The sequence below is a fragment of the Numida meleagris genome, chromosome 3, assembly GCF_002078875.1.
Source record: "Numida meleagris isolate 19003 breed g44 Domestic line chromosome 3, NumMel1.0, whole genome shotgun sequence".
Classification (NCBI taxonomy): domain Eukaryota; kingdom Metazoa; phylum Chordata; class Aves; order Galliformes; family Numididae; genus Numida; species Numida meleagris.
In genome coordinates this window covers 80944985-80968739 of record NC_034411.1, presented here as the reverse complement: position 1 = coordinate 80968739, position 23755 = coordinate 80944985, and the positions used below count along the sequence as shown (strand labels likewise).

The 23755-nt window shown below is 37.4% G+C and overlaps 1 protein-coding gene across 5 annotated transcripts in view; it reads right to left on the bottom strand.

Annotated features, from left to right (window-relative positions):
• The window catches only part of COL12A1 (collagen type XII alpha 1 chain), a 101802-nt gene that overhangs the window by 65157 nt on the left and 12890 nt on the right, over window positions 1-23755 (bottom strand). For 3 of the 5 annotated variants that reach the window (XM_021390791.1, XM_021390792.1, XM_021390793.1), the window contains exons 5-15: window positions 22459-22515; window positions 21475-21738; window positions 21199-21363; window positions 20593-20766; window positions 19480-19770; window positions 18668-19270; window positions 16946-17218; window positions 15064-15336; window positions 13826-14098; window positions 3057-3326; window positions 826-1092 (exon numbers count right to left, since the gene is read on the bottom strand). The exons of 1 other annotated variant lie outside the window; for it this stretch is intronic. In XM_021390791.1, the coding sequence (XP_021246466.1) occupies window positions 826-1092; window positions 3057-3326; window positions 13826-14098; window positions 15064-15336; window positions 16946-17218; window positions 18668-19270; window positions 19480-19770; window positions 20593-20766; window positions 21199-21363; window positions 21475-21738; window positions 22459-22515 (2910 nt within the window). Of the gene's footprint in view, window positions 1-825; window positions 1093-3056; window positions 3327-13825; window positions 14099-15063; window positions 15337-16945; window positions 17219-17730; window positions 17817-18667; window positions 19271-19479; window positions 19771-20592; window positions 20767-21198; window positions 21364-21474; window positions 21739-22458; window positions 22516-23755 lie in introns of those variants that run through there. One more of the 5 variants, XM_021390794.1, reaches the window with a different exon arrangement.

The following is a 23755-nucleotide window of genomic DNA, read 5'->3' as shown; positions in this document are numbered from 1 at the left end:
TTATCTCCATTGTTAGGAGACTTGTTTCTTGTTTCCCATCACCATTCAATATGATATATGTCCAAAGATTAGAGAATGGCATGGAGTATTTACAGTGTACCCCAGTCTGCCTTTGCCCAAAGAAGGCAGAAATATATTGGAAAAATTTCACTTTTGGTAATAGCTTTAAATCTCCTTGATTTGATCTGGAGAGCAAGAAAGCATTTCCATAAAAAATGAAAGACCAACATCAGACACAAACTTAATGAAGGGTAGAAAATTAGTTTTGTTTTGAACTCAAAATTCCCCTCACCAGGAATTAAAGAACATTTTAGAGTTGCTGGTTCTGAGAAGGAAGATTGTTTGTCCAAAATATGATGGTCTCTGAGGTCAGACTTCCACTGAGGACTCTTTAAAATCAACTACTGATTTTTTTAATAACTTCAGGTTTCCCACAGAAAATATGGCCTTCTAAGTAACAGGAAGTAGGGTAGCTATTTAATCAATACTCCAGACCGATAATGCAAATAATAAAAAAACTGACAACATTTGATTAAATACTGTCTTCCTTACAAAACACCTTGTTGTAACTTCTGGTGACAGCATTTCAAAGCAAGTCAGAATATACGCATTTATATACTCAATATAATAGCAGATAGCTATGCTCAGCTCTCATAGTGAAACTTTCATCAAATCAAACGCTCCTTTCAACCTCTAATATTTTTTTCAGTTTGTCTGTTAACTCATGATCTTGGCAGATGCCACCACAGATTCTCTGCATATCATGGTTGCCAGTTTACAGCACAAACTTGATTATCAAACCCTGTATAAGCATGTAGTACATACCTGTTGTTCCTTCTGCTTTTCTGGATTTTCCTTGTCCAAAATCATAAATTGGAACAACACTGAGGTCATACGTAGTTCGAGGCTTAAGTCTCTTCAACACTATGCTTGTGGCAGGAGCATTTACTCTTCCAAACATCTGCCTTCCTCCACTGCGTGGTCGGTAGTACACACGGTAAGACAAGACCTTCCCAGGTGAAGGCTGCCATGAAACTCTCATTGTATTCTCTGTCTCGTTGTCTACTGTCACAGTCCTGGCACTTTGTGACACTTTTCAGTGTAAAAATATGGATAAATGTTTACTTTTTTACATAAAGATATGTTGAAATGCATGCCTACAAAATACATTCAGCTGCATTAAAATTCTTTTTTACTTTCTTTAAAATTACAGTATTTCATTGGAAGAAACACAGTTAACTCTCTTTGGCCATTGTTAATTTCTTTTATGATTGTAATGGACTAAAAAAACATAAGTTCATTTTCCATTACAGACAAAAAGAAGTATAGATTACACAATGACACAGCATAACTGGGAGTTCTATTTGGTAGCACTTTTTAGTAATCTGTTAAGTAATGGATTCAGGACCCTCAAGTGAAAGTGATTATTTCTATAGCCCTTTTTTAATGAACAAAATGATCTACAAAGTTAAGATTTTCTAAATTTTGAGTTTGCAGATCTGATGTGGCTCTGGTTTATGCCTAAACTCCTGAGTGTTGGGCACCACACTAACAGATTTTCCAAGTATTTGGAAAGTCATTCACCACTAACTGTAGGACAGTATTAGTGCTGAAATAAGGACAAGTACTAATAAGGTATTTGCCCCACAGATTGCAGCATTCAACTTTTAAGAGATAGTTTTTAGACTGTACAAGTGTTAGGAAAGATCTGAAGTAAAATGAAAGGTATGTAATTCTGGCTGTCAGCCAGCAAAACCCATCTAGATTTTGGCAAAATAGAACCTTCTTGGCATACCAGAATCAGTCAGCATCTCATCACACAGTAACATAGGCTTTGCAGGCTACAGTGTCCTGTCCTGGCTGAGGATTTCTAATTGTATTTGCACCAGAAAGATGAAATGTTAGTTAGACTCAGCTCTGGGTCTGTTGATAGTCCAGGTAGTGTGTTCCTTCAAGCAACAATTTATTGTAAGAAGCCACAAATTATATGGCTAAACTGCCTTCTTGGTAAAGACAGGATGCTGCAGTTCTTGAAGAATGAAGGACAGCAATCTGCTTTGAGTCTGAGGCACCATCTCTTACCAATGGCAACAAACGCTGCTCTTGTGAGATCTTAAGAGCAGTTGTACTGGGTTAAAGGCTGACCTAGCTCAGCAGCTATCTATTATTTATTATTTATTGACATTATTGATTTATTATTTATAGCTCCAACAGTTTTCAAAACATGCCTAGGAAGGAATATAAAAATGTATAAGCATACATGATGTTTCCCCAGAGCACTGCCTCAGACTTTGTCTTCACATGGACCCCTCAGGCAACAAGAGAAACATCAAAGCTGATCCTCCAGCTCTGATGAGCTGAGTGAATGAACCTCTGTTCATTCACTCTGGTTCCTCTAATTAATGGTTCTATTCCTGGTCTCTCAAGACTTTTCAGTTTGCCTATACTGCAGGGGAAGCTTGAGCCTGCTTTGAATGACACTGCACAATGTTTTGCAAATAAGTAAAAAGAAGAGTCTTGGAAAAGGTGAAATACAAACATCTAGTTACCCATCTAGTTGATCAAGGTAAGCCAGTTTATGTAACATTTTTATATCTCAGCAAAGCTTTCAATGCTGTTTCTCACAGCACCCCTCTGGACAAAATATTCAGCATACAGCTATACAAATACATAATACATTGGGTGAATAACAGATTCTGCAGGACTTTCCCTTGCCTTCCCTCCTTACTCTATCCATTCTGTTTATTCCAGCTGATTTCCAGTAGTCACAATAAGATTCAAGCCTATGAAAAGCTGGCCTCAGAGTAATTTATGGACAAAATCACTTCTCAGATTGGAGGTTAATTCTTGGTAAATTGAAGCCTACATGTCATAGAAGAGACTTTCCTTTTTTAACAATCAAACAATAAGCTAGAGTTGATTCATTTGGTGTGGGACTTTGCTCTGGGGGACTGCCCAGCAAAGGTGAAGATAAATAAGGTTCATAGTCTTTAAAATATGATAATTTCATCCAGAACAGAATGTTATAAGTGGTGGTGACACTGTACTATGCTTACCATCAGTAAAGGCCTCTCCTTCTACAGGATCTCCTTCTCCACTGCTGTAGGCTGCATATACTGAAATTCTATACTTAGTCTCTGGCTCCAAGCCGTCCAGCACTGCATCCACTGTATTTCCAGGGACTCTCTTCTCTCCCATTGTATCATCATAAAGTGATTTCCATACTATCCTATAATTATTAACTGCTCCTGGAGCTGGTGTCCATGATAACCCAACTGTAGTGTCAGTTATGTCTGTGGTGATCAAATTGCGAGGTGAACCACGTTCTGCAAGAAAGACCACAACAAATTGTCACTAAAATACAAAAAGCTAAAGTTAGCAAAGTACAAATGGAAGACTAAAATGATCATAAGACCAGAATCAAACTTTTTTTTTTCATCTACACTAGTTCAAATAACACACATTTGTAGTTCCAGGAGAAAACTGATGGTTTTATTCAACAAAATGCTGAAAGTTAACTTTAAGATATGAATAACCTATCCCATGCTTTACGGTTATGCTTTAGAACTTGCAAAATAAAAATTATACTAAGCAAAAACTTAAAATGAAGCCAGTGCTTATATGCGCTGCAGTTCATTTGAGCAAGTTTTAACTGTCAATTAAATAATTTTCCTTCATTCATTCATCTGCACTCTTACATGTGTAACTTTTTGGGGGGGAGGGGTGGGGTAAATAAACAAGACTTTAAACAGAGTTAAACAGTCCATTCAAATTCTCTGACAACCTCATTTTTTATTTAGTATTACTATCCTTGTCTCCCTGAGGACTGCTTACTAGATCTATCACCAATTTCATTTTATCTGTTTACAACTAATTTGCAATGCGTTTACATCAGAGAAGAAAACAGTCACCATCTTTCCATTTGTACTTTATTTTTCCCCTCACTATAGTTTGTTCAGCCAGCTTGGAATGAAGGAAACAGCTTGTTAGTCTGTGAAATCCAGTTGTCAGCTTGATGACTGAATCGTGCTTAAAAATGGAGTTCACTGGTCTGAAGTGGTGCAGTAAATTGAGTACTTCTGTTTAATGTTTAACATACGTTTATAACATATGTTCAATTTTCCTATTGCAGTGGCTGGCTTTTGAGGCAGGAAAGAAGTACTGACTGTTGGTTTTAATGCAATGGCTGCACCGTAGCAAAATCCGCAAAAGGAATCTACAAAACCAGATCCATATACACAAAGAAGGAGTTGGCTCTTCAGTGTATGTTCTCTGTGATTTCTCTCACTGTACAGGACATTTCTGAGAGACTGCTTAGTGACCTAAACACTTGAGGTAGCCTCATGACATCGCAACTAAGTTTCATCTGCATTGATAAAATTATATCCCTAAATTATACCAGAGAAACTACAGGACCTGATCCATAATTCTTTGAACACAGAGCAAGTCAATACCCTTCCACTGCTTAATCTCATCACAAGCACAGACCTCATCATTTTCAGAAGTCTGAAGCAGTTTCAGTCCAAGATAAAGCAAAAAGTTGCTCACAGTCACAGACTGCATTTTCAGTTTTCATACTCATACGTCTTTCCACTGCAAATCTGCAATGCTTCCAAACATAAACCCACAAGAGCAAACAGGTCTACTGTACAAAAGCTTCATACTGGAATTATCGTATAGCCAGCACAACCTCATTAACACTGAAACCAGTGAATCCCACGTGGCTTAATGATGAATGGAAATTAGTATCAACTTCTCTGAAAGCAACGATGACAGTAAAAGAATCATGGGTTATATAGATTACAGAATCAGAGGGTATACCATTCCAATCACCTAGCTGACTCTGTCAAACATAGTTAACAGAGCATATTAAATTCCTTTGTGCTGCGGGGATTTTTTTTTTTTCCATCTTAATTCACAGTCTTGGAACATCCCATCAAGTTTTTTTCAGAAGGTAATTCTTTTTCCATCCTCACACTGTATTACAGTTATATTCTTCAAGTCACTTTTTAGATTCACAATATAAATTACAACTCTTTATAGTATCTTCTCTTGAAAAACAGGCTAAGATACAGGGATTTTGGTAAAGTTCAATAGTTTACCATTTTACAAAAATAGCAGTTGCTTATAATGAAAAAGTTACAGTGACAAGTCCCAATTCAGCTCATGCTTTGTGCTGTTTCACTGAATGCAGTGACTGTGTTAAATTAAAGCCAGGACAGAATCTAAACTCCAAAGACCGATTTTCCTGGAAGCCTGAAAAAGGATTTGCCTTCAGAAGTAAATTACACCAATTTTTCTGTCTGCTCTTAAGCTTCTACTCCCAAATCTTGGCTTTTTTTCATATAATAAAAAAAAAAAAAAAAGGCAATCCAAATGGAAAAAATATGGAAAACTTAACTTGGTAGAATGCACAGATGTCTCACAATAAAAACCTTTCTTTCCATATTTTAATGTAATATAAATATACAAGTTACTTTATTTTGGCTACTTTAAAACAAGGCACTGCCACAACATGATTTCAGTATTAAAGTATCTGCTATCACAGCACAATTTTTTCTAAGACTACTCTTGGACACTGCAGTTAATGATATACATTGGAAACACTGCAAAAATAACCAAATATTTAAAACCTTTATTGATTAAGTCATTATTGAGGTCATTAAATAACAGGGGAAAATAATATGTTTGGAATCATCTGTAATGAACACCAGTTACTGTAATGTGTTAGTTTTGAAGAAAATATCCTCTAGAACTAAATGCCTTTTTTTATAAGGCAAGGTAAGAGAGGGGAAAGGGATTGGGATTCCTACCAAACCACCAAACCTAAATGGAAAATTCTGACTTCAAATAGTTGGAAACTGCTGACAAGACAACTTACCTACTAAGGGAAATTAGACTTTTTATATGTTACACTGCAACTGAGAACATTTATTTAACATAACACACTAACTTGATTTGCACCTCATGTGTGAGGTGGAAGTTCACAGACAGCTTTGTTCTGTTTCAGTAGAATCTCCCACAAGTGTTTTTGTATGAGGGGAGCAGCTGTGTTTGAGATGGAGTTCAACTTTAAGTCTAAAATTACCAGGATTCCACCAAGTATTATCTAAGCTGCTATACTAAGACTCAAGAAATGCACTCATGCTCCATAATAACACTAGTATAATTTAGTGACTAGAAAACACACGAGCAGACCTGAAGCATTTTTCCATTGGATTAAAACAAAATATCTAGATACTTTGTAGGTTTTTTTTGTATGGTTGTTTTTTTTTTTTTTTCAAATCTACTACTGTAATACTGAAGCAGTCATTCTGTTCTTTGCTGCACATGTTCAGAAATGTTTGTTTTAAGTCTGCTTCTCACCTATGTCTTTAAACAGGGTGGAAAAGGAGATCATCTAGTTCCAACCCCCTCACCATGGGCAATGACACCTCTCACTACACTAAGTTGCTCAAAGCTCCGTCCAGCCTGGCCTTGAATGCATCCAGGGAGGGGGTACCCACAACTTCTTTGGGCAACGTGTTTCAGTGTCTCATCATCCATCCTCACAGGGAATAATTTCTTCCTTGTATCTAGTCTAAATCTGCCCTCTTCCAGTTTAAAGCCATTTCCCCTCGTCCTGTCACTACCTGTCCTTATAAAAAGTCCCTTCCCAGCTTTCCTGTAGGCTCCCTTCAGGTACTGGATGGCCGCTATAAGGTGCCTTCAGAGCCTTCTTTTCTCCAGGACGAATAACCCCAACTCTCTCAGCCTGAAACTTAAACCACTGAGTGAGGAAGCAAGACACTCACTTGCTTAAGGCCATGCAGATTCTCCTCAGTGGTACTTAACTCAGAGCTGCCACCTTTTTACAGTAACTATTCATCCCTACAATCACTCTGGGCAGGCACACCCTCAAAAATTAAGATGGTAACTTTCAGACAGGTGCTTTTACACCCAGTTCTGGACCTTTGCAAGGTCCAGTTTCCATATTAAGTTTTTCCACTATAGTATGCCAGAGATACAATATAATATTTAAGTAGTTTCCCTGTGTCTGCTTGGCTTGCTTCCCGCAGCTCCCTAGCAATCACTGTTGTTATTGAACACAAGGCCGTGTGAATCAGCTAATATTAAAATGTTAGCATTCATAAAAATCCAGTGGCTTTATTCAAATGCCCTTTCCCTTCAGAAATATTTACACAACTCCAGCTGATTTCAGTGGGAGGTGTACATGCAGTTTGGGCCCAAGGTTTAAACAATTTTCTGCACACATTCTTAACACTAGCTTTCAAAATTAAGTAGTAAATGTCATGCAAATCATTGTTTCATTTAAGTTAAACAGAGAACTGATCTATATCAACATCCTGAAAAGACAAATCAGTGAAGTAAATGAGCATTCTCTTACAGAGAAGTATATCAAATGTTAATGGCTTGAGTCCTGCCTTGCATACAACAGGATACATCAGGGGTATCCCAGTAAATAAGCAGGATATGGCACTGCAGCAGAGCAGTCAAGTGCACACATCAGATGAGATGGCGGCAGAATCACGTTCAGGTTGACTCCAGTGGCCAAATTCTCCTCAGCACTGGAGGAGGCACTTCAATTGGTTGATATTCTTCCCTGGAAGCCAGAAAGTTGGTTACTCCTAGAGTATCGGCGCGCTGGCACACTGGCTACGTGAGATGTGGTGTGGAGGAAAGTCCTGAAGGACTTGCTACACAAAAGAAACTTGGCATTGTTAGAACAAGTCCCTTTCTCTTCTGCTACTGGGAATGCAAAAGTTTGAGAAAGTGAAACATGAGGGTCCTGACTCAAAAGAGAGACTCTTTTTGTTCAGAGTACTGAAGTCCATGCTCTAGGAAAAAGCCAGCAGTAAGTCACAGTCAGTCCTTTTAATATTTTACCTATTTTTCCAGCAGTTAGTCAGTTCACGCCAGTCTCAAATGTCTAGGAACATCTTCTTGTAATTCTTTCAGCCTTTCCATGTTGATCTTTTTTTTCTGGTGAGTATTTAATTTGCTACATAAAACTAAGATAATTTTCCAAAGATTAACAAATGTCGGTTTCAAATGTCAGACTCAGAAATCTTGGAATGTATAATTGTAAAAAATGCATGATGCAGCATTGTATCTCCTGGAGACACTGAGTTCTTGTTTCTGTCAGGACGGAAGAAGAACTACGCAGTTTGAACTTTACGCAAAGTCCCTATGATAGGCTAAGAACCTCATTGTAAGAAAATGTCACTTGAATTTGTACCATTCTGCCTGTAGGAGGTCATTCATTTCTAAAGCATTTTTATGTTACTATAGAAACAGCAAAAGCAAATCATTTATTTACCAAAGAGCCACTACTCATTTTCTGAACAACAAAAAATTGGATCCCTCTCCCACCAAAACCCTAAAACCTAGTTTCTAAGAAATGTACATACTAGACAATAACTTAAAACTAAAAACTATATGACAACTTTCGTCTCTAATGCATTGTTCCAGTAGAGGCCAATTCTCACAGCACAAAGAGCCACTCATCAAACAGGACAGCTAGACTGGGCCCTACATCACTCAAACACAAACATTCTAAAGGGTTACAGACTGTGACATAACTTTATGAAATTTATCATCCGAATGTAATAAACTATGCTGTGTTTCGTTAATTTTGAAGTGCACAAGTGAAAGAATGAAAATGCACTGACATCTCTGCTAACATAGACTAGCAGTCTCACTTATGTTAAAAGAGCTACCAGAAGGGTTACTAGGCTAGGATCTTCACTGATAAAGGTGGAAATGGTTTGAAATACCAGTGTCAGCAAGGTGGACTCTGACCACTCAGTCTTTTCCAGAAAAAAGGGTTCTTTGCTAAATTTCTCTGAAATTCACAGTTAAAATGCTTCAGATTTCTGTTGCATTTCTGCTTAGTCAGCAACTGAAGTATTCTTAAAACTGTTCTGAAAAATATATAACTGCCAGCAAGAGGACACTCATAAAAAACTGATCAACAGCTTTCAAACTTTTCAGACGTTCATGATGTTTAAACATTTCTGTGTAGACTGCTTAATCTAACATTGACTTTTTCTTTAAAATAACTGCAAGTAATTTAAGTTAATCTATTTAGCAGCTAATGTACAGTATGTTCTTTTCATCTGACAGAAAGCCTTTGGGCAGAAAATGAAATTCTTGTCAGACTTGCAACTGCCTCTCCCAGATTAAAAAAAAAAAAGAGATTAGAAAAACAGTAGCTCTCACAAAATGCTCAGTGACTGCTGCAGCAGTTACATGCAGCACCGTCACCATGTTTATCATTGCATTTCATTTCTGGTTTAAGATGATTTGGATAAGATCATACAACCCCCAAAAAACTGAAAACGAAATGGATTGTTTGGCATGTTTAGGAATAAGAGGAAGAGTTTTCCCTAAGGCTTTCTTGTGGGTATTTCTTGCTTATTCTTCAATCTTTACCAATTAACATCGAGTACAATGATTACTACTAATTTGTTTAGTTCCCCTTGTTGTCACAAGCCTTGCTCCATCAAATGACAAATGGCAGCCTGCACTGATATAATTTATTTTAGCAGTTTCAATGTCTTTGTGAGCTGGAGGGAATGTCAGCCAACAAAATGTGTCTGAGGAAAACTTTTCCATGGTGCCTATTATAGAAGGGCTCCAACCACAGATGTCCAGTGATGGATCACCATGCAGTTTTGAAAGAACAGGTATAAAAGCGGAGCTTTCTACAGCACATTTTTTGCATGTGCAGTTATATTTACTGTGGTATGAAATATAAAGCTCCAGAATTTTCACCTCTGGGTGGTTACTTCATAACTGCAGACAAAATCAGCCAGTGATTCAAAGAGGCTGTAGGAAAGATCAGGGCGCTCTAATTTTCCTGAAGTCTGAGTTACTGAAGGAAAGCACAGTGTTTTTTACCTTTAACAGAGGGGTAAAAGCATGGTTTTCTTTTCCCACTACCCTAAGACAAAGAAGAAATAAACTTATTTTCTCTGAATACTTGCAAGTTATCAAACAGCACCCTCAATTTCTTATTACTTATTTGCTAAATTGTCTATATTGTGTTGTCTATGAACAGTTAAAAATTTCTGATCCTTTCGCATATCTTTGTGCTTGAACAGGCAGCAAACAGTTTACAGAGGACATTACCTACAGTTTCTTGGGGGAATATTTTCCCTCTTGGTTTTATGTGGAGAAACAGTAAAGGCAAGCATAGACTTAGTACAAAAGAAAAATGAAGAGAAATAGAGAACACAGCTGGTAAATTATATAAACTACAAATGATTCTGGGTTTGTGTGGATTGACTTGGCTGGGTATCCTGAAGAAAACACATCACCTGAAACCACTGATAAATTGCCATGTAGGGCAAAGAAGAGGAAGAGGAGGAAATTCCAGGAGCAACTAATAACTGCTCCAAAACACTTTGGAGATAGCATGCGTAACTGAAGGACTTTCGCTGAATGCCCAGGCAGATGTGCTCTTGCAAATCATGTTAGAGAAGTTTAAAAAATTATAAGCTGTAAGAGTCAGGTTTCTCTTTCTGCTGAAGGCTACTCTTGCAACTGAAATAAAGTAACTGCCCATGTGAGTTCTTTTACTACATGCAGAGCAAAATAAATCATTACTGAAGGCAGTAAGAATGTTTGTCTACACCCTTACTCACAGGGGACCATTTAGTGATTCAGTAAAATTCCACAAACATCTGAGAGTTTGGATTTTTCATTTCCTGCCACTTTACTATACACTAGCTGGAGAAGCTACTGTATCCTCAGTTCCTCTATTCTCACTTCGCTGTTAGTGCTGAAATGTTCACTATGCCCAAACTGATTTCTATTAGACTACATATCAATACCACAGATTTACAATTGTCCCGATTTGAAAAGCAATCTTAGCACAGGCCCCTGATATGATGGCAAACTGAAGTGGCCAGCAACTATGGCATCTGACTGAATGGCTTTGGTGAAAAATCATATGGTGAAGACATTAAATAAGCCCCACTGGGATTCCTGATACAGGAAAATACTTAAGTACTCAGTACTCCAGTGCTGCTGGCAATGAAAACCACTTACCTTGCTATTTTGTTTTTTTAAATGCTATGGCTCATGGAAAAGCTAACCAAAATACCGAACACTTTTTTTATGCTTCCTTTCACAGCTTTTTTGTCATTACTGTTGATAAGTTTATTTCTTCAGGAGTTAAGATCTGTCCCATTCCCAGCCTCAGTCAGACAAGTTATTTCAGCTAATGATTAGTCAAGTATTCAGTTCATTGACCTGAATAACTTTTCAGCAGAGTCCCATCATATTTGCCTTTGCTTCATATGCAACATGACTTCTATTTTCAACTGAATTTCTGTACTAAGCTTTAAAGTTTGGATGTTATCTTTTGGTTCCCAAAATCGCAGTCAATTCACTCTTAGCTGTCTGATTTTCCTCACAAGTTTTGTCTTTGTATCCTCCAGTGAGGTAAGAGAGTAACATAGCATGATATTCTTTCCTACAGGTACTTTAACAGTACCTATTTTCATACCATTAGTTAGACAGTCTTTTAGAATATCTATTGACAGTGTCCAAAGACTTTTGGCCTACTTCAAATATTTTTATTACTCTATGAAGCTGCAGATATGCTGAAATATAAGGTGGATGTTCCATCAGGAACACTCAATCCTCCCAGAGTTCCCCCCAGGATTTCTAAATTTAATTAATTTATTTATTATTAAAATTTATCTAGTATTTATCTTATTAATATACCTAATTTATCTAAATCTTATTAATTTATCTAACCTATTTGAGATTAGGGGGGAAAATTTTCATTGAGAGGGTGGTGAGGCCCTGACACAGATGCGCAGAGAGCTGTGGGTGCCCCATCCCTGGAGACGCTCAAGGCCAGATTGGATGGGGCCCTGGGCAGCTGAGCTGGTGGGGCGCAGGCCTGCCCATGGCAGGGCTTTGGAACTGAGTGGGCAGCTTTAAGCCTTTTCAAACCCAAGCCATTCTATGATTCTATGATCTTTATTGCTGTGCAAAAAGAAATTTGTATTCTGTTATTTACCTTTCATCATTCAGTAATTGCTGGAGTCTGTATTTGCTCTTACTAACTATCTAACCAAGAAATATGTAATAGACAGTTTTAATACAAAAAGTAACATTTTCTGGAGTAGCAGTGACAAGGTTTTCCAATTCAGCTGAATGTTCGAAGAATATTTGTTTGAGTCATGCTTATTTAAACAGTAAGCATAATCATTAATTTGATTTTCTCCCAACTGAGAAAGGGATAGAAAATAATGCGGTTGAGTTACATGAAGGAAGACATGAAGGCCTCTGTGTCCTTCTAAAGTGCAACATCCATTTTAAATTCCATCTGGATGCACAAAAACCATTAGTGAACTACAAACAATTACCCTTTTAACTTCCGTGACTCTTTAACCAGTTTTCAAATTGTTTTTCTTCTTATCAGCAATTTATCACAGCAGTCTGTGGGAAGTCTAAATGAGAATCAGAGCCCTCCTACAGGAGGGAGCACCAAAAGGACACCACAGTCTTCACCTGAGACTCAACTCTGTTTTTCTGATGATGCTGTTTTTTCAATTCTGCTATATTTCACCCACTGTTTTCTTTTTTTAGAATAGATTTTAACTGAAGCTCTAGGTAATGCATTGAAAGACTTTCCTGTTGTTCAAGCCTTATGACAGATTAAAAAGCTAAGCTTATTTCATGAACTCAAAAAACAGCTGCTCTCTCCAGAGCCCCATATTAAGAAATAGGTCTGAACATGTAGTGAAGGCGAGGAAGTTGGGGAACTCTCAGCATGAATTGCAAGGTGCCTGATCCACTGAGACAGGATGCAGTCATCATAGAAAACAGGGGGTTGAGTTGTCTGACGTGTAGGTGGTGGCACTAGGAGGCTAGAGCCTAACTCACTGCTCCTTCTATAGTCAATGGACAGAGAAATATTCCTTTGAAGGGAAAACGAGATCTCAGATGGACTACCTGCCTACTGAATATATCCGTCTTTATTCATTAATCACAAAAGAATTCTAGAGATTCCATGCTGCAAACTTCAGCATTCAAATAAGTGCCCAAATTTGAACTGATTTTTTTTTTTAAAGTAGGTTTCCTGATTTGTTTTTAAATCTGTGCCGTAAATAAAAAGTTAAACTGATGGAGAAACTGACAGTCAAGTATATTGTTACTATAATTTCATTACTGTCAGCGAAGGAATTTTAATTCCGTGTAAATCGTCCTTGAGATGTTTTCAAGTACCGTGCCTAGAGATCTGGAATACCAGGCTTTAGCAATACATACCTGGCCAGCACAGAGCACAGTCCCACTTCCTTTCATGGCCTAGGAGGCAGCTTTCCCTATCCCCTGACAATTAACAGATGACACTGAGAATGCTCACAAGGACCAAGTCTGGGAAATTCTCCACTCGAAAGTAGAATGAGAGCAACCTCCCCTCCTTATTAGTCTCTGGCTCTGACTGAGGCACTTGCCGGCATCCTGCTAATGCTCAGCTCCAGGTTCTTACTCCTCAGTTAAAAGCAAGAACTGTTTCTTTATTCCTCTACCTAGACAAGAAGTTGCTTCTCTAATACAAAAATGGTTCCTGAAAATCTTTCAGTCTCAGTACAGAAGAAATCCTACAGATTTTCAAACGGGCGAGATATTTTAACCACAGTTTTAGAAAATCCCTGTAAGGAGATCCCTGTAGAATTTCTTTTTACCTATTTTTCATTCACATATTTACTTCTGTAGAAATTTCAGAAAGACAATACATTTTAAGACATTTTAAACAGTAACTATACAAATGAATAACTGTACAAAATCAATAAATAGTTACCTTCAAGTGTTTCTCCCTCTCCAGAAAGGGCTTCTCCTGCTCCAGAGGCGTACAAAGCAGACACAGTCAGTGCATACCTAGTGGCTTCATCTAAGCCTTTCAGCACTTTAGAGGTAGTGTCACCTTTCACAGTCAATTCCTTAGTTTCACCTCCTGCGACCGGTGTGTAAGTTATAAAGTACTGTTGCACTTTGCCAGGAGCAGCACTCCAAGACAGCTTCATTGTTGATGTTGTAGCATCAGAAACTCTCAGATTTCTTGGATTTCCTCGGACTGCTCAACAAAAGATGTTGAAAACAAGTTGAAGCAAACTTTGTTTCTTGGTTTAGTTTTCAAGTTACCACAACATAGGATTTAATGCTGAAGAAAATAACTCCTGATTAGCTTGCACTAACACTGCTATATTATATTTTTATTGTAATCAGGATTGTACAGTTCCATTCCCACTCTCCCTATGCAAAAATGCCCAAAAAACCTTTTTGATTCTTTTTTCTTTCTAGAGAACTACAGGCTCAATCCTGGAGCACTTACACATACTAGAACTTGAACACGTGCTCAACTTCAACACACCAAGATCCATGCTGAGGTCACTGTCTGCAGCATCAAGTCAAAGACCAGCAATGACATGTGAAATTAATACCTTATGGTTATCTACAGGTTTCTTTTTGACTTTAGCTTTTCTGGTGTCTAATAAATCAAAATCTCAGTGAAGTTTCGCCAATGATCAGGACATTCATTGTGTCTCTGTACTCTTTGGATTTTGTTTAATAAGGCATGACACCTATTAAAAGACTATAAGTGTTATGTCTAAGCCAAAATTAGGGGTGCAGTGATAACTTTAGTAAATTATGTGCTTCAGTCATTCCTTGCTTCCCATTCAAAAGCACAGACTGGGCCTGAACTTGTTGAAAATAGAGACAATTTGTATCACTGATCATACAAAGAATCATGCAGACAATTAGGTAAACATACAGGTAGATTCTTCACCCAAGTTACCTTGCCATAGTTGGTTCTGGAGGTTCAATATACTACGTTCAAAAAGGAAATACTGGTTTTGATAAATTCTATTGGTATTGAATCCCTAACACCTCTCAATGACATTTCAGTAATTTCCTAATTATTTGCTCATATGACATAATATTTATGGCCAATATGGGTTATTCTCTTTTCAGTGTGAGTATGTCAACATGCAATGAATTCTTCTCAAACATACTATACTTATAGCATTGATCATATACCTTCATCAGTTTTTGCATATCCATTCAGCGCATTGCCGGGCCCAGACTGATATTCAGCAATAACAGACACTTCATATCTTGTATCTGGAATCAAGTTCTGCAAAGTAGTCGATCTTTCATTTGCCAAGACAGTCATTTGCCTCCTTTCTCCTCCAGTAAGTGGTCTGTATACAAGCCTGTACCTTAGAACATTTCCAGGAGCTGGAGTCCAGCCAACTATAAAGCTATCAGTGGTCTCATCTGTTATCCTTAAGTTTCGAGGAGCACCTTTAACTGCAAAAAAAATGCACACATAATTTGTAAGGTGCAATCTCAAAGACAATAGTTGTCTTGTTATCCCAGAAGCTATTAAAAACAGTGATGGCAACCATTTAACTTAGTCTAGTCCTTGACAAAAGATAGCAGAACTTGGCTATTCTAACATACTTTAAAATCTAGTGCAATGGAAGTTGTGTAGCAGCAGTTAGCATTTTCCTTCAGACAAGTTTTAATGTTTTAATCATTTACTACCTTAAGTATAATTCGGCTAACAAGGTATGCTGTTGTTCAGTGTTCAGTTACAGACATATAAAGAGTGGAGCAATTGACACTTCTAGTTTTAAAGAGAAGAATTTGTTTTCTACTGATCAGAAACACAATATTCAATTTAAAATTATTTACAAGACTCAAATCAATGTTAGGTGTCAAGAGAGCTGTCAGGCCCAACTTGCTGCATGGGGCAGATCTGCATGGAGAGCTTCTGACCTTTACATGATTACAGAACTCAGTCTTTTCAGACACGTTAAGATTTCATCAGATTAAAATGTATCAGTTGCAACATGAGAACACTGATTATTTTTATTAAAGTTATTCCACCTCCTGTCCCTTACACTCACAAGCCACATATTCTATCAGCCAAGAATTTGTCTTGGAATAGGAAAGTTCTGTGTGGCAAAAACATTCAAACTGGTATAGTCATGGAAATATGCACACCAACAGTGAAATCTGTATCTTCCAAACTTGCCATCCAAACTAAGCAATTTTATAAATGTGTATTTATATCAATTCTAAGAGAAAAGTGCAATTAAAAAATTTCCATGGTATTTCTTTGTTCCCTTGGAATCGCATCATCAAAGGTCACCAATGACAGCATGGAATAAGGAAACAGAGTGGATTAATATTTAAAACAAAGAAAAAAAATAAACATGACTTAGACTAGACTGAGTATCTAACTAGTGGAATAGAAAATAAAAATTACTGTGATTGTTCTCCCTTAAATCAGTGGAAATGCATCTTAGCAACTCTGTCAAGAAAAAAAATACAGCTACCATGCTTAAAGTTACAGCCATTGATTACAAAGTCACACTGACATCAAAGGAAGTTTTGAATCAGTAAGAATTACTGGATCAAATCCATTAAGTTCTGATGGAAAAACAGCTGACCAAAAACCCTCTATGCCTAAAGAATATAGAATGGAATTTCTGTTAATGTAAGCTAAAGATGTAGACACAGCAAATTACATAGGTACATGCTCGACTTAAGTGTATTAAAGTCAACACACACACACACACACACTCCTGCATTAGTCATACTAAGATGAATATATGGCGGTGAATTTATTATTTACAGCACAACACTTTATTCAAAAACAGGCCACTGCAGAGAAACAAAGCATCCGTCCAATTTTCAGGAAAAATAAAATCCAATCAACAATTCAACATTGGTGTTCTATTGGCATTTTGTATCTTTACGAAATGTGCTCAGAGACAACATGTATTCTCATCCCTCATAACAGTATAGCTTCTCAGCCCTTGCTGGCTGTTTCACATACACACATGCTCTCAGAGAAGCACATTTTTATTTAAAAACTACTCTTTTACATTAGAGAACCACGGAAGCCTACCTTCTAAGGTGGTTTCCTCTCCATCCAAGGGAGGGCCATCGCCATCTTCATATTCAGCTATCACACTGACTGCATAAGTAGTCTCGGGCAGCAAGTTGGTGAGAACTGAGCTAGTACTTGAAGCTGGTACTGAAACAATGAATTCTTCTCCACCGATTGCTACTTTATATTTAATGAGATATGACAAAACCTCCGATCCAGCTGCAGACCAGCTCACTTTGAAACTGTCGGATGTTACATCAGAAAAGATCATGTTCTTTGCAGGTACGTAAGCTGTATGGAAATGAAAATGTGCAGCTAAGACATACTTGCTGGCATATTTTTTTTTAACACAAAATCTCTAAAATCAGTGAAAAATGTCCCTTAATCATTCAACTTATTCTAACTGACAAGATATTTTATTGTACATGCAACAGTATTTGTTTTCCATACTTGCTCATGGTTATCAGATTATATGAAGATGATATCTAGGATCTCTCAAGTCATACAACAATGAGTAGAAGCCCCAGTTCAGTGATTTCTAGATCAAATGAGAGCAGTTCTTCTAAAAAAAACCAAAAAGGTACTTGGGAAAATTTAAGTAAGAATGTGATAATCAAGCTGGGTTCTCTCTCTTCGACATGTCTCACAAACAGCAATAACGCTTTGCTCTCAATGGGAACTCAGAATCCTATTTTTTTTTTTTCAAATGTAGATTAGAAATAGGAGAAAATAAATCCCAATATTTTTTTGGGAATGGAATCAAAGGGGAAACAAGGAACTTGACATGAGGCACAAACACAAACCTGACATCCTGGGCTTGTTTTGGTAGGCCTAGTCAGCCTAACAGTGGGGATGTTAAGACTGCTTGAGCCCTCTAAAACAAAGGCTGCTTTGCTGGTTTGTTCCTCAAAGCTATCCTGAAACAAAAGGCTTATTTTTAAAGAAAGTGGGGTTTTCAATGCTGGGGACTATTCAACATTAGTGTTCTAATAAACATAAGTAGGGACACTGCAGGTGAAACTAATCCTAAGTAACTTTAGCTGAACAAAAGCTGGAATTTAGAATTTTTTTAAATAGTAAACAGTATCCAAGCTTGCCAAGTATGGATACATGTGAATACTTTCGCATCCTGCTTTATTTCAGGCTTTATAGTTAGAATGAGATTAATGTAACCTAGCATTAGCTGCCTTATACTGCCTTATCTTAAGCCCATCTTCTTTACAGCTGGAGAAGACAGAAGGCCAGTGTCAGAGGAACATTCATTTTATCATAAAAATTAATCAAATCAACTTCTGGAGATTCCTACATTGCTCCATTGCCTTTAAAATTCTAGAACACAAGCTTTGATTAGCTACTTCATTTTGAACAGCTAAAGAATGAACTTTACCAAGTAACTGTTTTACTCAAGATTTAACTAAAGCTCCTTTACTACAGGGTAAAAGCAGAGCACAATCAAACTGAGGTCATTCCAGATCAACATACACTAAGAAGTTTCTAGGCACTTAGGAAGGAAGGAAAATATATTTCTACATTATTTCTTTTCATCTGCATTTCTCTGTTAATTTCCCCCCATTGCTTTCAGTATACCTCAAAATTACAACCAAACCCCAGCTATTGAAGTTATTATTTGCAGATGGTCAATTTCAACATTAATTCTTTTATGTAGCTACAACAAGACACTGTTTCACTTTTTTTTTCATTGCATTCTCTGTATTTCTCTAAGTAGAAATATTTACTTACATTTTTTCCTTATTGCAGCCAGTTCCTGCTCAATCCGTAGGCAGACAGACTGTGTAAGTTCAAACGATATTCTTTGGAAAGCATCAAAATCTTCCACTGTGTAAACATGGGTTTCAGCAGGAGGTGATGCAATTGCTTCTAACTCCGTACGCACTGCATCCTTCACACCAACTGCAAATATTTCTACATCTGCATCCCTCAGCTTTATTGCAGGTTCTTTAAAAGCATCTGATGATTTTCCATCAGTGATAAGAATCATGACTCTTGGCACATTTGGTCTTGATCCTTTGCTGGTAACAAATACTTTCTCCCTCACATACGTCATCGCTTTGCCTGTGTTGGTAGATCCACCTCTGTAGGGGAAGGTGTTAATAGCCTGAATTATATCTTCCACTCTGTTGTATCTGTTCAAAGAAAACTCCATATGGGGATCTCTGCTGTACTGGACAAGACTTATCTGCACTTTTCGAGGCGATATCTCAAAGCTTTTAACTAACACTTCCAAAAAGGCTCTTACTTTAACAAAATTGGCGATACCAATGCTGTAGGAGCCATCCACTAAAAAAACAACATCAGCTTTTACATCCACACCACGTGAGCATTCTGTAAAGAAAAAGAATCACCACTATAAGCAGGTATTCAGTAACCATGGTATTTCAATTGCATCTGCTGTCCATGCATTTTATCCAGTTCCTTATAAAGGAAATAAACCATTCCAAGTAAAGCTCTTATAAACAATAAAGGTATGGTACTAAAGGAAATATCAGACAAAAAGCTACAGCATGGAAATAACGCAGTAGTTCCTAACTCACCCACTTGAACTTTGACTTGTTGTGTTTTTTCCATTATAGTTACTGGCTCACTGGGGGTCAGTCCTTTCATTGCATGAACATTAATTTGATACTCTGTGTCTGGAGAGAGATCTTTAACATTCAGAGCAGTAGTCTGAGGACCCACACTCAGCACATGTTGTTTTCCACCAGCTATCATTGGGATGAACTGTACCCGATAGCCAGTTATGTGGCTTGTGGATGGATCCCAAGTGATCCTAACAGATTTTGAGGAGATCTGAGTGGCTACTAGATTTGAAGGAGGCTCCACCACTGAAATAAATTGAAAGTAAACCCATATTATTAATTGCAATTATAAACAGATTTATTTGCACATTTTTATTTCTTAAATAAATTCAGCCATCCTTACTTTATCTTTACTTAAAAATCACACCTATTTTTAACATAAACAAACATATCTGAATTACAGGAAATTTCACATGGGACATCAGTGAGAGGGCAAAAATACAAACAACGCATTTGTGGTACCCCAAGTTTAGTAGAAGTTCCAGGAGAAACGCTCTTTTCCTCTAATCCTATTTCAGCCAGAAGTGAAAGCAACACCCACAGGAACACAGTAAAGGGTCTGAAAAAATGCAGACCTGTGCAGAGCACTATGACAGCAGAGTCATCCGGCTACCATTTTGGGCAACAAATAGCTACTTATTCAGAATCTTACAGAGACAGAAAACTGCAGTGATACAGCTTGGTGTCTGCGTTTTTTCAGGATTCTTCAATTTATTCCTTACTTCTTAACCTATTACATATTCTGCCCCTTCATTAACCAGATTTTTCCGTTTTGTACATTTTTTCCATAGAAGTGAAGTTAGTGCCCAAACTGAGTGTAGGAGACTCTGATAACTGATCGTCATTTTGTTGCCCTTGAAACTACAGAATAATGGAGCTATTCCAAAGCTACTGTCACACTTTTTGTCTTCCTGTATTTAAATGCACAAAGCTGAAACCTGTTTTCCACACTTGCTAAATGAGGCAATGGATCAAACTCCAAAAAAACAAAGCAAAGTAGGGCTAGTCTCCTTACACAGGCATCAGAATAAACTGACAACAGTAAATGCATTTATAAAAGTATCTCACCTTCTTCTCCACTAACCAGTTCACCCAGCTGTTCATCCACTCCAGAGCACACTTGCAATATAATTTCATTCTGTATATCTACAATTCCATCAAAATTAGCCACATTGAACACATGTTTCAGTGAAGGCTGAGATGCAATTAGCTTGAGCTCCTTTGCATCTGCTGCTTTGATTCCTAGAAGTCACAATAGACAGGACCATGTTAAGTGGCTGTAAAATAAAAAGATCTGTGAATGAACTCATGAAGTATCAGAATATACTGAGGTAAAGCCGAGTTAAATTCAGTTCTGTCTAATGTCATTATCAATAACCCTACCACTAAATATCTAAATGCAATGGAGTAATACACTCCATTTTCAACTTAAGAAAATAATATGGTAAGGCCAAGGGTCACACTATTTGTCAACCTTCTTAGTCTCCATGTAGGAGCTACTGAATTACTAGTGTGTTAACACAACTGGTATGTTCCACTCTGAAGGTTACAAATGCCCATTTCAAAGCACACACACATGAAAAGATTGGTATAGCAAAACTTTAAAACTAGAATCTGTAAAATGTATAACTTACTGCTTTAGGAATGCTAATCCCCCAATCATTAAAAACATACCCAAAGAAAAAACTTCAACTCCTATGTTGCGAAGCTCTCTTGCAGGAATTTCAACTTCATCTTGAGCTTTTCCATCCGTAATGACAATTGCTACTTTGGGAAAGCCTTTTCTTGCTCCAGCTGACTCAGTGAAAGTGTTTTTAACCAAGTAATCAATAGCTTCACCTGCAAAAAAAGACAAGTTGTGTTTTTATTAGGCATGAATGAACTAAGATTTAAAGCAAATTTAAAGTAAAAATGATATGCCGCATAAACATGTAGGTGGGAAATCCGTACCTGTCATTGTGTTGCCACCTTTATAAGGTATCCTCTTAATTGCATCAAGAAGATCGTTTCTTCTGAAATACTGATTTAAATTGAACTCTGTTCTTGTATCTGAACTGTATTGAACAACTCCAACTCTCGTCTTTTCTTCCCCGATGTCGAAAGCTGATACAAGGGCAACCATGAAGTCCAGAATATATCTAAAGTTGTTTCTCCCTACACTCCATGAACCATCTACCAGGAAAACTAAATCTGTCATTGCACTTATGGAGCATTCTGGAACACAAAACAACAACAACAAAAAACCTGTTAGCAGATGTGCAACTGTATTCTTACAAATCAATGAGAAATGTCTGAGAGAAACAGTAAATAAAAGCTACAATGAACAGATTTTGAATAGACTCATATTATTCTCTTGAATTATCTTACCTAGGGAAGCATTATTCACCTAGGTGAACACAGACAAGGGACTTCTAGCTGCCATTACCGCAAGGGAACTGTCAGCTATAAAATCAGTTTTGAGATACCTCTCACTCTATTTCACAAGATCTGTTGTCACACAGCAGATGAAAACTTACACATAAAACTTTTTGAAACAGTTTGATGTTAAGGAAATGTCATTTTGTTACCACTTCTGCTTTCCATCCTTATATCCCCATAATAGCTGCATGGCTTCTTCTGCAGTGCCTTGTACCCAAAAGACAACGTCTTTTCTTGACAGGAGAGAGGCCTTAGGGGATTTTCTTAGATTACTTGTATGAAACTCTTAATTTCAGTACCAGCTTTGTATTTCATTCTATCAACGTGGCTACAATTCCTTCCATCTCAGTTTCTCCCTAAGTTTTCTTAATTCTAGACAACTTTAAAAGTTAACTTTATTGCTAAATAACAAAGGAACGCAGCTTAACTTTGTAGGGTCCTGAAACTAGATCTCACCTATTTCTAAAACATCTGATAGACAAAATACAAGATACACTGACAGACAAAACAACTTACTTTGTATTTGAGCTTCAACCTTCTTTTCCTCTGGTATGCCTGGACCACCTGTCTGAACTGCACAGAATACAACATAAGCAGGATTAATAAAGGAAATCAGGTTAATTTGTTAAAATCAAAGAAAAGCACTTATGGAACTAGGGGCACAAATCTGACAAGCCTCAGAAAATGAATACAGAAATGCAAGTTATAACTACATCAAGAATTGACAACATAGCATTCAGTGCAACATACAATACAGAAAATGCAAAAATGAGGAATCTTCTGTACTTGCCCATTTCCAAGTAATATCCCCAAAATTAACCACTGAATCATAGAATTCACTGCAACATGCACAGATGAAATACCAGTATCGCTCCTTTCTAACACACTGGGGAACTCATCGTAAGTAATTCTCCTATGGTTGTTGGGTAGCCTGAGACATGTGACAAAATGTGTCACTGAAGATAGTTTGCTGTGTTTAAATTACAATTATTAACTATAAGTGATAGAAGTTTCAAGTCTATATTTTATTTTATATACATATATATATATCAAATTTTACTGTTTGATGAAAATAAGTTTGTGGGTTTTTTTCTTCACAGAAATCCAGTCAGATTCATTTCTTAACTAAAGTCAATGACAGTCTTCCCTTTGAATGCAGATGCAGTTAATAGAAAGTAGGCCCAGTTCAACAAGACCAAAGGTCTCCTGGAAAGGACTCTGTATGAGATGTCAGAAACAGTATATCCAAGCAGTCTCCTTTTATCTTTGATCCTGTAAAGAATTATGCTTAATGGAGGAAAAAAAAAAAAAAAAAAAAAAAAGGCTTTTTGCACAGCTACATCTGATCTGAGTTTAGGTATGTGCCAATATTTTTGATGAGGAACTGGAACAAAGCCAAGTTCTGTGAATGACCAGTCAGTTCTGTTATCTGGTTTTCTAACTGGCTGACAAAAGGCTCAATACAAGTCAGCAGTAAGCCCTGGAAGCCAAGGGGGCAAACCACATTTTGGAATGCATTAAACACAGCACAGCCAGCCTGTCAAAAGAGGAGATTTCGCTTTGTTTAGCGCTTGTGCCTCCTCACCTTGAATATGTCTGGCTCTGGGCTCCACAATATAAAAAGGATTTTAAGATACGTGAAAGCGTCCAAAGGAGGACCACAAAGCTGGTCAATGGGTTGGAAGGAACGTCCTATGAGAGGCTGAGGTCACTTAGATTGTCTAATCAGGAGAACAGAAGGCTGAGAGGCAACCTCATTGCTCTCTGCAGCTCCAAAGGGAAGCTGAGGGAGGTGGTGGGCTCTTCTCCCTGT